The sequence below is a fragment of the Cyprinodon variegatus genome, unplaced genomic scaffold (assembly GCF_000732505.1).
Source record: "Cyprinodon variegatus isolate N-32 unplaced genomic scaffold, C_variegatus-1.0 Scaffold44, whole genome shotgun sequence".
In the NCBI taxonomy this organism is placed as follows: Eukaryota; Metazoa; Chordata; class Actinopteri; order Cyprinodontiformes; family Cyprinodontidae; genus Cyprinodon; species Cyprinodon variegatus.
This window is the reverse complement of record NW_015150497.1, coordinates 111,332-127,638: the sequence shown is the minus strand read 5'-3', so window position 1 is coordinate 127,638 and position 16,307 is coordinate 111,332. Positions and strand designations below refer to the sequence as shown.

Genomic DNA, 16,307 nt, shown 5'->3' with positions numbered 1-16,307 from the left:
TTTCATTTCATGTTAAGATGTGTTGAAATGGAAGATAAAACTAATTGAAACCAGGAGCAGATCTACAAGGGTGGCCATGGCCCCTCTGGCCAGTCATTGGCCACTCTTTTGGCCACCCCAACCAAGTGATTTGTTGTTCCCTCTGGGATGCAATTCAGTACCCCATGTAAGAAGCAATTCTTTTTAAAGCCCAAAGTTGGCAGCAGTGATATCATCATGTGGAAGTTTCTATTTGGAGATTTTAACACTGGTATATTAACCAAGAACTAATACAAAATGTAGAAAAAACAAAAACAGTGTACTACAAATAAAGACGACTAATACAGAATGTTTGCTCTTTTATGAATTAGTTCTTAGGTTTTGTGGGGGGGAGTTTTTCTCCCCCCCACAAAACCTGGGTCTAGCACGATTCCTTCCACCAAATTTTGGATAAGCAGGATGCCAAGACTTATGAGTAACTTACACTTAACGTATGTCAATGATCAGATAAGTTACCTGTAACTTAAGGCCCACGTATGACATATGATGGCATACGTTGGGATGTATGTATGTCGATGTACGCCAGTGTGTTTCAGCATGCTTCAGCATACTTCAGCATGCTCATGACTTATACAAAACGTACTCATAACTTATCCAATGTATGCCAGCGTTTTTGCAAGTTTTTCCGTAGGTCAGGCATATGCTGGTCTAAATCATCAAGGTGTTACAGGGGCTTTAGATAGAAAACTTTGAACCAATCAGACTGTATGATACAGTTCAATCGTCACAATAAATTGCCTTAAGATGACAAGTATTGTGAATTGGACCTTTAAACTGAATTGAAGTGAATTGAATTGAGATGCGTCAACGTTTGAAAGCTCCCAGAGCAAAACTCCAGGTGGTCGAAATTCTTCAAGACCCATGACACTACCTCTCAACGTTGCCTGATACATGTCAACAGTAGACTTTCCATTTAAACCGGCTACCTCATGTGTTCAAAATGTGCAGCATAAAAATTTATGTTTTTGCAAATATCTGCTAAGAGATTTACCTGGTTTTAGTTGTAATTAAAAAAAAAACAATCAGTTTTTAGTCGTTATTGCAAATCAGTCATTAGACTCACTTTGATTCTTGATTAGCTTAGATAAGGAAAATAGTGAAAGTACTATTCCACATCGAGAGGAATAAAAAATGTAAACACACTGTTCAAGTAAACAGACTGGCTTTGTGATTGTACCCTTCTTTCTTTACATCTTTTTTAACATTAGATATTTATAATATCCAAATACATCTAATACAACATATATTTCTCATGCATTGTTGTGAATTTGGTGTATTTGTTATGCAAGTAAAATTAAAGTTTTTGAGATTATTAAACTTTTCTTAACTTACATATTTCACAAAGAAACTTTGGGGTAAAAGGCTGTGAACAGAAACAATGTATGTAATAGTCATCTCCTTGTAATCATGATGCAATAACCCTGAAGGAAATTTCTAATGCAAACTCTAAGGAGCTTATGTTGTTGGGATGGAGGAACTGTGAACTCTACAGAGGGTTTATCTGCTTGTTATTGGAAAGAGAATTTAAAATAAGTCACAATCACCCCTAAGGCACACGCAATGTTTGCGTTCAGTTCCCAAAAGACCTAACCAAAACAGACTAAGGTGCTTCATAAATTATGAGACCTCTTTCCAATATTCAAACAACATTTTTTTAATTAATAAAGGGACTTAGAGGCACATAACATGATTTCTTAACATCCCTCAGGCTGCAAAATGTGGAAAACATTAAATTAAATATCACATGGCTCAGTGCGTTGCAATAACAGTTGGTTAAGTGTTTAATTTGATCAGTTGACAAAAGTTTCACTCCAGTTCTCTCATGTCTATCCAGATGATCTTGAGAAGTGAAATGTTAAGTTAAGCAATAAGAAATACATTTTAAACATGGATGGTAATGCAAATTTGATAATAACTCATATTAGGCCCCAAGAGCAAATTAGGACGTCTCCCCACTACATGTAAAGTGCATTAACCAAAAAAATATGTTAAAAATTTAATTCTAGCATTTGAATACCGTACCTGTATGCCTAAATTTATATTCAGTAGCCCACAAAAACACATGACAGGCAGACTAGAATATACAAAGCTCAATAAATAATGATTTATAGGTGGAAAAATCTGTCAGTTATTAAAAACAAAGAAAGTAATTTAAACTGAAAAATAGAAATATCAAGTTTTATTCCAACACCTTAGTGTGAAAATAATCTGACACCCTTACAATGTAAGGAACAATCTCAAGGAAATATCCAAAAAAGCAAAGGTAACAATTATAACTCAGTTAGGTTTGGTGAATGTACTCAAACTTTATTGGTGAAGTGTATCTGTTTTTAATAGATATAAAACACCAGGAGGAATTAGGTAAAGTTTTTATTTTTCCAGTATTTTAAATGTCATTACACTGTCACAAGTACTGCACAACAAAATTTACTCTCTGCATTTAACCGATCCCCTTGGGGAACAGAGGGCTGCCATTTGCGGCGCCCGGGGAGCAGTGCAGGGTTAAGGGTCTTTGCTCAGGGACCAAGAGTGGCAGTCTGTGGGAGTGGGTTTTGGACTCACAACCTCAGGATTCCAAGCCCTATGCCTTAACCACTAGGCCAATAGTCTACCCAACACAGGAAGGTCTCAGACTTTAAGCAAACCAATGATCTCCATGCTGCAAGGCAGCGGTAGTACAAACTGTATCACCATCCTGTGTGCTTTCTTGACTGTTCAAGAGGGCCGCGAAATTCACCTGAATTGAAATTGCTTTCTTTGTTTGCACAAAAAAAAATAAGAAGACATAATTATGATGGTTTATATACCTTTAGATTTAAGGAACTAATTTTCATTGCGTTATTTTCTTCTTACGTTTCTCTTGTTCTGAATGGTTTAACAGAGCAGTTACTTGCTGGTACATGAACACATTGTGATCACCAAAATCTTTGGGTATATATTTTCATATGTTTTTATGTTGGATTTGCACTTCTGTGCTCGTTTGACCATTGAGGTGATGTTTACAGTCCAGGTGAGGTTGTCTGTAATTTGCACCCCCAGGAATTTGTTGCTGTTGACCACCTCTACAGCTCAGCTGTTGATGAGCAGTGGAGTGTGGTTAGGCCGGTTGTTCCTGAAGTTGACGATCTCATTCGTCTTCTCCCTGTTCACGATCAGGCTGTTATCTCTGCACCAGCCCACCAGCTGCCCCACTTCCTCTACAGGACCTGCTGTAGTCCTGGTCATTGTTATCTCTGATTAGCACCACCACCATAGTGTCGCCTGCAAACTTCACAGTGTGATTGGTGGTGAAGTCATGTGTCATCAGAGTGAACAGCAAACAGCCTTGAGGGGAGCCTGCGCTTAGGTTGATGACTTTAAATGTGTTCTGTCCGACCCAGACTGACTGAGGTCTCAAACTTAATTGAGACAAGTTGCCTTTTAACTACGTAGGACTCATGGCTTGATACATTTACACTATGCTTTTTTATGTAGGATGAACGTTATGATGTTGTGAAGACATGGAACTCACACATAGAACTTAAATCCAGCTGATTGGAAGTGCAGTATCAGGTCACCAAGTAGTTATATACTCATTTCCAGAGTTTCACTAGGGCAAAGAAAGACTAAACCTTGTGAAGTTCAAAAGAAGATATGAAAGTAGTAGCATGAGTACTGCAAAAAACGATGCCAAAAAAGTTGAAAACCCACGGGCTAAATTAATAACATTACTGTTTTATTGCAAATTATTTGCATAGAATAAACTAAACAACTCAGTTGCATTCTTTAGCCATTATTTTTCATATGCATAGATGACAACTCAAATTAGAGTACATATAAACCTTTGTTCTTGTTGATGGGGGGGCAAATCCATTCCTAAATAGCAACTATTCGGAAACTTTTTCTAATGGCTTGCTGTAAGCCAATAAATGCATTAACCTTAAATACAGATATGTTTCACACCAATGAAATGCAGTGTTTTACCTTTAGACTCTACTATTCTGTCCATTTTCGCCTGAATACTGTACCCTTGATTTACCTTCTGAAAAATGCAAAAGAACTAGATTTTTGCCTTTGTAGATTGGAAAGATATTTGTGCATACCCCCCAGTTGGATTTGGCTAGAGTGTGATTTATCAGGTAGCTCTGCTAATTGTGAAACAAATCAAGAATGTGATACGTCACACCTGCTACTGCAGCTGCAATTGCTCAAATTGCAACATTGGAGGCAGTTGCCACACATTTATCCAAACAGCTCAAAGAATTAAGAATACTGTGTACCATTCAAATTGAACTACATGTATCATTCAACCCTAGGTTAGGGGTTGCCCTCTTTTACATCAACTCAAAAAGTAAAGTTCCGTGCAAGTACAATGAACAAGCTATGGAGTAGCCCCATTTACACTCTTTGAAACTATGTCGAGATCAGTCCGAGCATGGTAAATAAGATAAAGGAAGTGTAAATGGCACGTAAAACTGAACCGGACCGCCAAACTGGTTCCAGTTCATCCGTAGGGCTTGGCGGGGTTCAGTGCTGGCTCAGTTCTCAGAAAACAAAGAGCACATAAGCAGACTGCGTCATCTCCTTACAGTCAGCCTCCATAATCATTAAATTTCAGACCCTATCTTGCCAAACGATTTCCAGTGATGAATCTGCTTAGCAGTGTGATGAACCTCAACATTTGTCATTGTTTCCTGCATCTGTAAGCCCTGATTTGTTTGTCGTATCCACTTCCAAAAAGCCAACCCTGTCAAGTAAATACTGTACACCAAAGGCTTCCTTCTTTGCCTGACTCTCTGTAAACAACAAAATATCACAATAATAATCAAACTTCCTGAATGTTACGGATTATATGGATTATTGTTTCCTCTAGAGAGCAGTAGTACCATAGATCGTCTCTAGGAAGCGAGGGAGCGTGCTAGCGTGGTGTGTAAATGGTCGTAAGGAACTGAGCTCATAACTGTTAACTGATCCAAGCTCGGTCCAAACATCACGGATCAGTTCCCAGGGTAGGGGTAGTGTATTGGGGGTTTTGTCTGAAAGTATGAGCCTAACATTCAGTAGTAGTATAATACTGGGATCAGAGATCGTACTGTTAATGTCATGTTAAGTGTTAGTATGACATATTTTACGTCCTCTGGATTAGCTGAACTTAGTGGAACAAGCAAACCCTCATAGATTAATGTGTGTTCTGTTGCTTCTTCAACATCAAGAATGGAACCAAAGTAATATATGAATCATCTACAAGTCCTGATGCAGTTCGGACTACAGTACAACAGAAGACTACAACCATTTGCAATGTATTAATTTCACTGCTTTTGCTTTCCAAGAAAAATATTACTTCATTAAATTGAATCTCCTTCAGGATATTTGAGATATATTAAAATGTAGTAGTGTAACATTTTGAGCCTTGCTGTTTCATACATATTTCTAGTAGTCAGGCAGGTACCATCAGTAAGTTGGTTCTGTCCAATATCACAAACATTAAACTCAAATTCTATTTTTAATCTTTTAGGAGATGTCATTCCCAAGAAATATATTTCAATTCAGCATTAGGTGGGAACCACATAGTATTTTTGCTGAGGGCTCTCAACTGGCTAGCACCACCCCTGACCTTGTCTTTTACATCACCATATGTCACAGGGCTTTTTGCAGCATCAGAACCCCCTTCCAATTTTTTGTAAAGTGGACAACTGTTCAGAATGATGCTGTTGTCATTCAATTCTGTTAAAATTCATATGTCTATTTGGAAGCAGGTCAGTGTGGCACTATGAAAGTGTTGGTGGTTTATTTTGATTTTGTTTTGATGAAAATCATGGAAACATTTTGCTCCAGACCCACCAAGATCAAGCTTTATGCCACTTTTTCTTTGATGTAGAAAGACTCAGAACCTGATTGGCTTAAAGGTTCTTTAAATAGTTGGTAATGATAATTGTCAAATTCAAAATGGGGTTTTCTTGCTCAGATTGGCCGAGAGTGGGATTTCCCTGGGGTCACCCCGGTTTCTACTACCTTTTAGAGAAGGTAGGGTTTTCCGGTGGAGAACGGCCCGACCTGTCCTGTGACGTCCCCTACTGTGACTGAATGATTGGTAAAGTTGGATGGATGGTTTATCCATGAGGAGCGGTCACATTTAGGAGGCCTCCAGGTGGGAGTGAGAGTAGATAAATTTGGCCTTATTAGATCTATAGGCTTAGGTTACCTAGTCTAAGGTAAATTAGAATAATGTGCACATAGGAAACTAAAATAGCCTTCCTTTAATTAGATGAAACCCAAATTGTAGTTAAATGCTGAAACTGTGGTCTTGAGTGAAAACATTTGGTCTGTGAAGTTTTTGATTGTGATTACTTTTGATCCCTAATTAATGATACATCACTAATTATAGATGCTCTCTGAGTCACCTGGTCCTTCAAAGATGTGTCGCTTACTGTGTTTTAAGTTACATGTATAAACGGTAACTTATCAGGGGGAGTTGTTAGGTTTATGCTTTATACATCATGTGCATTGTTACTTTGCTAGCCGGAATAGAGAGAGTAGATGGCCTTCCTTCAAATTGTGGATGTCGCTGTGTGTACGAAGGTCATCTAATCAGGACAGCCTTCATGTCTTTAAAAATACACAGGATATGGGAACATCTTGGAGCCGGACTGATAGAGGAGAGCTATCTGTAATCCTTGGGCATGGATGGCGTGTCAGTTTCTGATACGGACAACTAAGCATCCACCTGGTGCAATACATAGAGTCATGAGCTATAAGAAGGAGAAGATGGCCTTGTTCGGGGCTCAATCTTTGCCAGACGCTCGCGGACGTGACTTTTGAGTCCACAGCTGTGCAAACGACCTGATCTGGAATAAGCTCTGTTACTTTTTTTACTCCTGTTTTATAGTCCTTTTTTATATGGTTCTACCCAGTTTGAGTTAAGAGTAGTAAATAAATTGCTCCCAGGAAAAGAACCGGGAGGAAGCCCCCGAGGCGCAACGGCCTTTTTAAAGGGACATAACTTCCTCATTTAACAAAAGAAAGAATTGCATTAAATTAGTCAGAAGTAATGGTACCCCATATAATTGGAAACCAGCCCACTTTAAGCGCTGGTGTAAGGTGATAAAGTGCAAAAGGATCTTTAGTCCACCTCAATCAGAACAACAAATGGGGATCAATGACTGTATATTTAAAAAAAAAATCTTAATATTAAAATATATAAACATGTTTCTCACATCAATTTTCACTAAAATTCTTTATTAAACTTTACTTCTGAGGCTTTGTGAAGGCAAATCTGTGTTTTGCATGTTCCAATATTGTGTCACAAACCTAAAAGAAATATACCAGTTTAATAATCGAGAAGCTATTAGTCAGTTTTATATTTTAATAATATATAAAAACTCTTTAATTTATTATTCAAGGGGAACTATGCAATTTAATAAACACCTAGAAAAAGTACACTATATTACATTATTTTCCATGTGAATCCCAGATTGTTCATTCTCCTTTGCCTTTTCTAAAAAGTTCTACCTGTCTTTATCCGTGCTGGGTCAGATACTGACGTTTGAAAAAAGGAGGCAGGAAAGCAGAAAAAAAAGCATTAGCCTCGCTGCATGCAGTTAGCCAAGCCTTGTAGCTAAACTAGCTCCTGGAAAAAGACAGAGTGTACCATCTCTGGTTTAAACTTCAACTTCTTTTGGAAAATTTGCATTGAGGAATTTCACTTCTGCGACTCAACCTGTCAATCAGCCGCACTACTACTTTGACGCAGTTCTTGCCAGCTCTGGGCCCAGCTCTCATATCCTTTTGCATTGAAGAGGAGCAACAGAGCATGTACAACTTTTAACGAGAGTCTATGGTCAAATATTTTTGCGCCCCAGGGTGGAAATACTTCACCAATCCGACTGACAATGAAACAGCTTTACTCATCATTAAATATTAAGTATTTATCTTGCAGATCTAAAAAAAATATATATTAATAGTTTTTGAAATATAGTAATCTTCTAAATTTATTTTTATTTGTTTTTTTAGATCTTAATCAAGGTCACTGGGTGGGTGGGGGCAACCTAGGGCCCTGTATTGGCCAGCCGCCACTGGTGGATAGCAACCTAATATACAGATACTAAATTTCCTTGGAAAATATGTGAGTAGGATAAAAACAAAAATATAGTGCAACAAATGCAAAAGCTTCGACAATTCCAGAAATTTATAAACGCTAAGCCTCTGTTCATTGCCTGTGATGTTAACTTGTGAAACCGGTTTATTCCTCCATTGATGTACTGTAAGCTAACAAACATGCTTAAAACTAGCCGTAACCTCTCAGTTTCAGGCTCTGAAATAGTTATCTTGTTTAACTCACCTTCTGCTTTGCATTAATAAAAGTGCATCTTCAGCGACTCCTCGGCCACAAAAAAAGTTACTTAGTCCCATCATTTCCACCTAAAATGTGGTGACATTCCTGCACAACTTCATATGTCATTGAAGACATGACATCCTTCCTTAAAGCCATCTGTATAAGGTCAAATTTCTGAGAGTAATATAAGTATCATGAGAATAGACAGAATACTTATATTCTAGTGCATATATTATAGTCAGAATTCTGAATTCTTTTAGTACACTTGTTTTTATTTTTTTTCAGTGGCTCTAATCCTGTTGTGAATAAACAAAAAAAGTATATATGGAATGCATTTAAAAAAGTATATTCATCAAGAAAATCACACCAAGTTTAGAAATAGCAAGCTTTAACTGAGGCCCTCCCACATGTCTGATTGGTCAATGACGCAACAGTGTGCCCAACAATGAATTATATTCATAAATATAACCCTTGAATTGGTAGACTCTTCCCCAGTTGCATCCAGCTAGGTGAAATGTTATTTGTTAAAACAGCACTTATTTTTGCAGGACTCCTGTTGGAATATGCCACAGTGGGGGAGCTTGCTTCTCTCTGTCAGATACGGGGAAGTCCAGAGTTTCCTGTACTATCTAAAGAGGGGGACGTGATAATCGGAGGTGCCTTTTCCATTCACAGCAAAATCTCTCCTCCTTCACTTTTCTTTACAGAGAGGCCGGCAGCATATAAATGCACCAAGTAACTTTGACTTCTTAAATAATGTGTCAAAAATGTTCTTTCCTCTGTGAACAAAATATTATAAAATGATTGTCTGATTACAGTATCAACCTAAGGGAGTTCCGATTCGCACAGACGATGATATTTGCTATTGAGGAAATAAATAAAAATAAAGATCTTCTTCCCAATATTACTGTTGGATATCGGATTTATGACAACTGTGCATCAACATTATCCTCAATGCGTGCAGTAATGGCTCTGATGAATGGTGATGAGTTGACATTGGGAAATAGCTGCTCTGGGCAATCAGCTGTTCATGCTATTATCGGAGAGTCTGAATCTTCCTCAACTATTGTCCTTTCCCGCACTGCCGGACCGTTTCAGATACCAGTGGTAAGAGAGATTCTTGTTGGTATTTATGTGTTTATGACATGCAACAATGTTTTTTTTTTCCCTCTTTCTGGCAGTTTTCTGTTTTCCTGTTCACAGATAAGCCATTCAGCCACCTGTGAATGTTTGAGCAACAGAAAGGAGTATCCCTCATTTTTTCGAACCATTGTCAGTGATCTTTATCAAAGCCGTGCCCTTGCACAGCTAGTGAAACGCTTTGGTTGGAACTGGGTTGGAGCAGTAAACAGTGATAATGACTATGGTAACAATGGGATGGCCATCTTCCTTTCTGCTGCGAAAGAAGAAGGAATTTGTGTGGAATACACAGAAAAATTTGACAGGGCAGAGACAGAAAAACTTGTAAAAGTGATAGAGGTAATCAAAAAGAGCACTGCTCGAGTTATTGTTGGCTTTCTTTCTCATGTTGAAATGAATAACCTGCTAGAGCTGTTAAGTCTGCACAATATCACCGGAAGGCAGTTCATTGGTGTGGAAGCCTGGATCACTGCAGACAGCCTTGTGACTCCTACTAGCTTTAGTGTGCTAGGAGGAGCATTAGGCTTTGCTGTACAAAAAACCAACATCAGTGGGTTGGAAGATTTTCTAGTTAGAGATTTTTGGAAAACAACACTTCAGTGCCATGATACAACCTCAGAAAAAGTTCTGAAAACTTGTAAAGAGAATCTGGATTTTGTTGGGTTAAAAGGTCATGATGATGATTTGGAAAAGTTGAGATACCCTAGTAACATTTATAAAGCCATCTATGCAGTAGCACATTCCATTCATACAATAATGAAGTGTTCAGGTGGCCAAGGGTGTAATAAGGCTGTGGATATCAAGCCCTGGGAGGTAAGAGACATTAAAGACTTGTTTTTCTTGGTGTTTATTTATACCTAACAATGTTGACCCAAACTGATTCTGCTGCTCATTAGGTGGTGGAGGCCCTAAAGCATGTGAACTTCACCATGAAAAATGGAGAAAATGTGTGGTTTGATCAAACTGGTGCAGCTGTAAACAGATATGAATTGGTGAACTGGCAGCTTGGTTCAGATGGATCCTTTCAGTTTAAACCAGTTGGCTACTATGATGCCTCTCTGCCCTCTGACCAGAGATTTTACCTTAACACAGAGGCTATTATATGGCCTGGAGGTGGTAAAGAGGTAATATCTAACTATTTGAATGAATTAAAAAACTTAAACAGTGGACAGAATGATGTCATAAATAATTTTTATTTTTATATTTACAGTTACCTAATTCAGTTTGCAGTGAAAGTTGTCGTCCAGGTACACATAAAGTCCTTCAAAGAGGAAGACCTGTGTGCTGTTTTGACTGCATACCATGCGCAGCTGGAGAATTTAGCAATACCACAGGTACCACCGATCTGAAATACAGTAGTATGAACGCACACTTCACATGCTACAGTTTATGTATTATGTTAAAATTAGCAATGATACAGTCATTTATCAGCATAACAGGGTATGATTAAATCCAAATAATAATATTCATTTTGTTACAGATGCTAATGACTGCAAAAAATGCCCCAAAGCATACTGGTCCAATCAGAAAAGAGATGCATGTTTACCAAAAAACATTGAGTTTCTCTCTTTTAATGAGGTTATGGGGAAAATACTTGTGATTTTCAGCATGTTTGGTCTGCTGCTAACTTTAATAGTGGCCATATTGTATCTAATTAATAAAGACACTCCACTGGTAAAAGCAAACAACTCTGAACTGAGCTTTCTCTTGCTCTTCTCTTTGTCTCTCTGTTTCTTGTGTTCTTTAACATTTATTGGCAAGCCCACTGAGTGGTCCTGTAAGCTGCGACACACAGCATTTGGCATCACCTTTGTGCTCTGCATCTCTTGTATTCTTGGAAAAACAATAGTGGTTTTGATGGCCTTTAAAGCTACACTTCCAGGTAATGACATGATGAAATGGTTTGGGCCGGCACAACAGAGACTCACTGTTTTATTTTTCACTTTTATACAGGTTATAATTTGCATCCTATGGATAATGATAAATCCCCCTGTTCCTTACAAAAATATGAATTACTATATTGAAAGGATAATCCTTGAGTGTGCCTTGGGATCCCCTGTTGGGTTTTGGGCTGTATTGGGATACATTGCAATCCTTGCCTTATTATGTTTTGTCCTGGCTTTCTTGGCAAGAAAATTGCCTGATAGCTTCAATGAGGCAAAGCACATCACCTTCAGTATGTTGATTTTCTGTGCAGTCTGGCTCACCTTTATCCCAGCTTATGTCAGCTCACCTGGAAATCTCACTGTTGTTGTTGAAATATTTGCTATTCTAGCATCAAGTTATGGAATACTATTTTGCATATTTGCACCAAAATGCTATATCCTTGTTCTAAAACCTGAGCTGAACACAAGAAAACACCTACTGGGGAAAACACGTTAATGTGTTATATGATACAAAATATTTTTTTTAACTCTGAAAAAGTTGATGTTTGTTATGTTTAAACCTGTACATTTATTCACCAAAAATGTTGATATCCTGATTTACCTGGCCTGTAAAATATACAATAATGCTCTTCAAGTATATTCAAATAAATTCAAGATATACCAAAGTTAAAATAATGTATCATGATATTTCTGGTGATGAAATTATACACTGTAACAAAGCTGTCGAATATCACACATTTTTTCTTTTTGCTGTATTAAAATAACACTTCAAGAGTGTAGATTTTATTCCAAATAACTCTCTGAGTCAATGTAGTTTGAAATTGCACATTTAACACTGGGGCTGCAGAGTGCCACAGTGGGCAGCACTGCTGCCTTGCAGCAGGGAGGTTCTGGCTTCGATTACTGGCCATGCATGCATGGGTTCTCTCCAGGTACTCTGGCTGGTTGTTTTTTGTTGCAATTTTCTCTGTGTTGCCCTGCGATAGACTGCCGACCTGTCCAGGGTGTACCCGGCCTCTCATCCAGTGACAGCTGGAGATAGAAAACAGCAACCCTCGTGACCCCAGCAGGGATAAGTGTGAAGGAAAATGAAAGGATGGATGACCAGTCTTACTTTTGAATCGTATGTGGTGCTTAGCCATTTGAAAGTGGTAAATTTGGATTTCCTTACAGTTAACCAGTTTACTTAAAGTATTTCATGACCCATTTTAAATTTTGACAAACTTTGATTGAAATATTTCTGTACAAATTTCTTGATAATTACATATAGGAAATTATATTTTATTTGAATACTCTTGCAATTTCACAATTTTCTCCTTCTCCTTTTTACTAGTTTCAGTTTTTGATATTTACTAAATTCCAGCATGCATAAACTAAATCAATAAAAAGGACAGCAATTTAAAACCATAATCTTAGCAGAGGTGAGTAAATATTTATATTCACTTAAGTAATATTCTTCTGAGTGTATCGCTAGTCTTATTTGAGACAATTTTCTAGCTACTCTACCCATCACAAGTAATTTGAGCTATTCAGAGATCAGGTGAAAATACAGTAAACTGGAAATATTGCAGCTTAAAATCCCTATTCTTTCCTAACATATGTGTTGCTTATTTTTAGGAATATTTTTTTTATTGGAAAGAAGACTTATTGTTTGATTATATGAGTATGAACATTAAATCAGATGTTATAATACAACAATTATTCAGTACATATGTAGCCACTTTACCAAGTGCTTTTTTACTCTTCCTTGTGTACATTTTTGTACTTTAAACACTTACTCGAGTAGAAAAACATTAAAGTAGTGTTAGTCTCACTCATAATATATTTTATTATTTAATAAGTACTGATATAGAGTTAGAATAGAGGATTGCACAAAGTCACTGGGTTAACGGGACAGATTATACTTGATAGTAAATCATGACATAGCATCTCTGTGATAAATGGCTGTGAAATAGCCAGTAATTTACTGTGTTTCTATTACAGTAGTTTTTGCAAATGTTTCTAAAGTAAAAAACTGTATAATAAACAGTAATTGGCAATATACTTTATACATCACAGAAATACACGTGATACTGTAAACAGTCATTGTAAACCTTCCCTGTGTTGCGTTTGGGGTGAGTGACATGAACGATTAGGAGTCTCATCAAAAGTCCTTAGGCACATTTCAGGACAATATGTTCTGTCTCTATGGAAACTTCATCCACATGGAAAATAGGGAATGTAGATGTTCAAATCACTGCCTCTCAAAAAGTAGAAGTTAAGGATGTCTACTTCCCCTATTCTGGCTCCCAGAAAACTTTCAAATTTCAGACCTGTGCAACTTTTTAAAATATGTGTGACTTAGAGGGTCTAGAGGGCCACACGTCTGAGAGCTTCTTACAGTAGTAGCCATTCAGAATTTCCACACTTCCCTTGATGGACCCTTGGCTGTTCCGTGGCTAGTCCCCTACAACCCCCTTTTTAAACATTTAAAATCTTCTTTCCTTCATGATTTCTGGACATTAAAATCTAAAAAGAAGCGTTATCTCCTGTTCAGACCCTGTAATTCAGTGAAAAGGTAGAGTCAGATTAAAAAAATATGCATGCCCATGAGAAGGCCAGTAGCTGGAAGTTGGAGGGGATTTTGCTGCCATTCGGCTGCCAATCAGTTTGATTTAGACTGGGAAGAGACATTTAGAATGGCTGCTACTATACAGTATATGATTAGATTTCGAATGGCCGATCAAGAAAACAATTGGGATTGGGTTATTGTTCCGCAGGATTATTGTTTCAGTGGTGTCGGATTGGGGAATTTGCCCTGAACCCGGAAGGTTGTTGGTTCAAGACAATTCACCTGCACTGCCTTTGGTCAACTCTCCTGACAGGTGGGAAAATTAATAACTCCCAAAGAGTTCAATGGAACAGGCTGACATTTTTTTATTTTTTTATTTTTTTATCACATAAATTAAAAATATATATATAAATAAAAATAAATAAATAAATATAAACAGGCTGACATTTTAACATCTGTATCAGAGAAGGTAGGGGACTGATAGCTGGTTTCTAGCTTTCAGACAAGTGCCAAAAATTACATGCCCTACAAAACCTTTTTTTTCTGCTTTGGAAATCACAACATGTTTTAAAATGAGAATAGTTCATAATTATAGGTATTGTATTTCTGGCATATATCCGATGTTATGAGTCTGCTGATATTATTGACCAATATGGGCATTAAAATATGTTATCAGAAAGTATATGGGGACCAACTCCCATGTGGGAGACCGGCGTTCAAATTCTGCATGGGACATACATACAGTATCATGAGGATTTATTTAAATATGCACAGTGTTGGGCAAGCTACTTGTCCAGTGTAGTGAGCTAAGATATCAGTTACTCAACAATAAATTAAGCTTCACTACAAAAAGAAAGAAATATAAATTGCAAAAGAAATATAGCAAGCTAAGTTAACACAAATGTGTTAACAGTAGCTTTATTACATCAGAAGCTACTTAACGTTGTACCAACCTAATGTCAATTCAAAATGAGTCTGATACACTGGTTAAAATATTTAATTAAGATCAGCCAATGACCTAATACAGTGTAAACATTGGTTTATGAGCGGCATAATAAAATAAAAACTGAAGTAATTACTAGTAGAAATAAAACAAAAAGGTTATTGGCCTAGTACAGTACCAACTCAATGAAACAATCGGCTGTTATTTCTACCAAATTAAAGGTACTGTGTAGTGTTCTACGCATCTAGACATGGCTATGGGTTTACATTCATTGGACATTTCTATGGAAAACAAAACCCTATTAAAGGCGTCTTATTTCTTTAGGGCCTCCCTTAGAGAAAACTTCTTCAGACCTCACTTAAACAAGTTGATTCAAGTGACAAATGAAACTGTTTACGAAAAAACCTCATTTTGAAGTAATCCTTGCCTATTCCCCATACCCAAATGGAAAAGCAAATAACTTAGGAACTGTAAGCCGAAATTACATGTGTGATACATTATTTGAAAGCTAACACCTTCTAGTTTCTGAATATAAATTGGGTGAGTAAAACACAGCCCAAGCTACATTAGTTCAAACATGACTCAAAATTGTTTGGTTTTTTTTTATTCTCAAAAATAATAGGTCTTTTGTGAATAGCAGTAATAAAGTCATGCTTGAGTATAGGCATGTCTCATATATTATATTTGTTCTACATCATTTCAACCGAAGAAAATTTCAGACCTCTAGCTACAACTGTTCCAGAGCTGTGGGGCTTTGAACTTTTGGTGTCAGTAGCGTCTCCAAATCTCTCCAAATTGTGTCAAATGCTTTTACTCAACTATTTGACCCATAGAATAACACTGAAGCATTTTGATGGCCACAAAACATTTATGAAGCAAGTATTTTCCACCTTTTTCAGAATCAGTGTAGATAACGAAATCTAACATTTATAAACATACAATAACATAGAAATATATATATATAAAACAATAGTGAAACTGTTGCTTTTCAAGCTAAAATAAGCCCCAGTGCCTTTTCTGAGCTGTATTTTTTTCTTTATTTTCAGCCTTAGGCATTGTAATAAAACTAAATCAGCATCCAAACTTAAACAAAATAGGACAGTTGTTATTTAGCTTCGAGTTGCCCGCATTGATCCACTCTCAGCTGTATGTTTTTATTATGAATATACTGGATTAGTTTTAAGTTGTGGACCCTTATGGACGAATGGAGTATTAACAATTGAAGATTGGATTTAAAAAACGGCTTCTTGATGCTTTCAAATGTATGTTGTTGAGGCTGCTTTGACATGTTTACATTTTGACATGCTGCCATATCTTTGTTAATTGTGCTTTGGTTCTTGCTATGTCCATAAAATTAACTTGGTGGTTGAATTGTGGAGAATCTTTCCAACAATGTCTAACATGTCTATATTGGTAAACGTTTTACCAATGTAATTT

The 16,307-nt window shown here is 37.1% G+C and overlaps 1 protein-coding gene across 1 annotated transcript; it reads left to right on the top strand.

Moving 5' to 3' along the window:
* The first annotated feature begins 8,889 nt into the window (after positions 1–8,889).
* On the top strand, positions 8,890–11,977 carry LOC107081902 (extracellular calcium-sensing receptor-like). The gene is made up of 6 exons (XM_015370250.1): positions 8,890–9,085; positions 9,169–9,457; positions 9,554–10,303; positions 10,387–10,614; positions 10,701–10,824; positions 10,971–11,977. The coding sequence occupies exons 2-6, from the start codon at positions 9,203–9,205 to the stop codon at positions 11,870–11,872; spliced, it is 2,259 nt and encodes a 752-aa protein (XP_015225736.1). The 5' UTR covers positions 8,890–9,085; positions 9,169–9,202; the 3' UTR covers positions 11,873–11,977.
* The last annotated feature ends 4,330 nt before the right edge of the window (positions 11,978–16,307 follow it).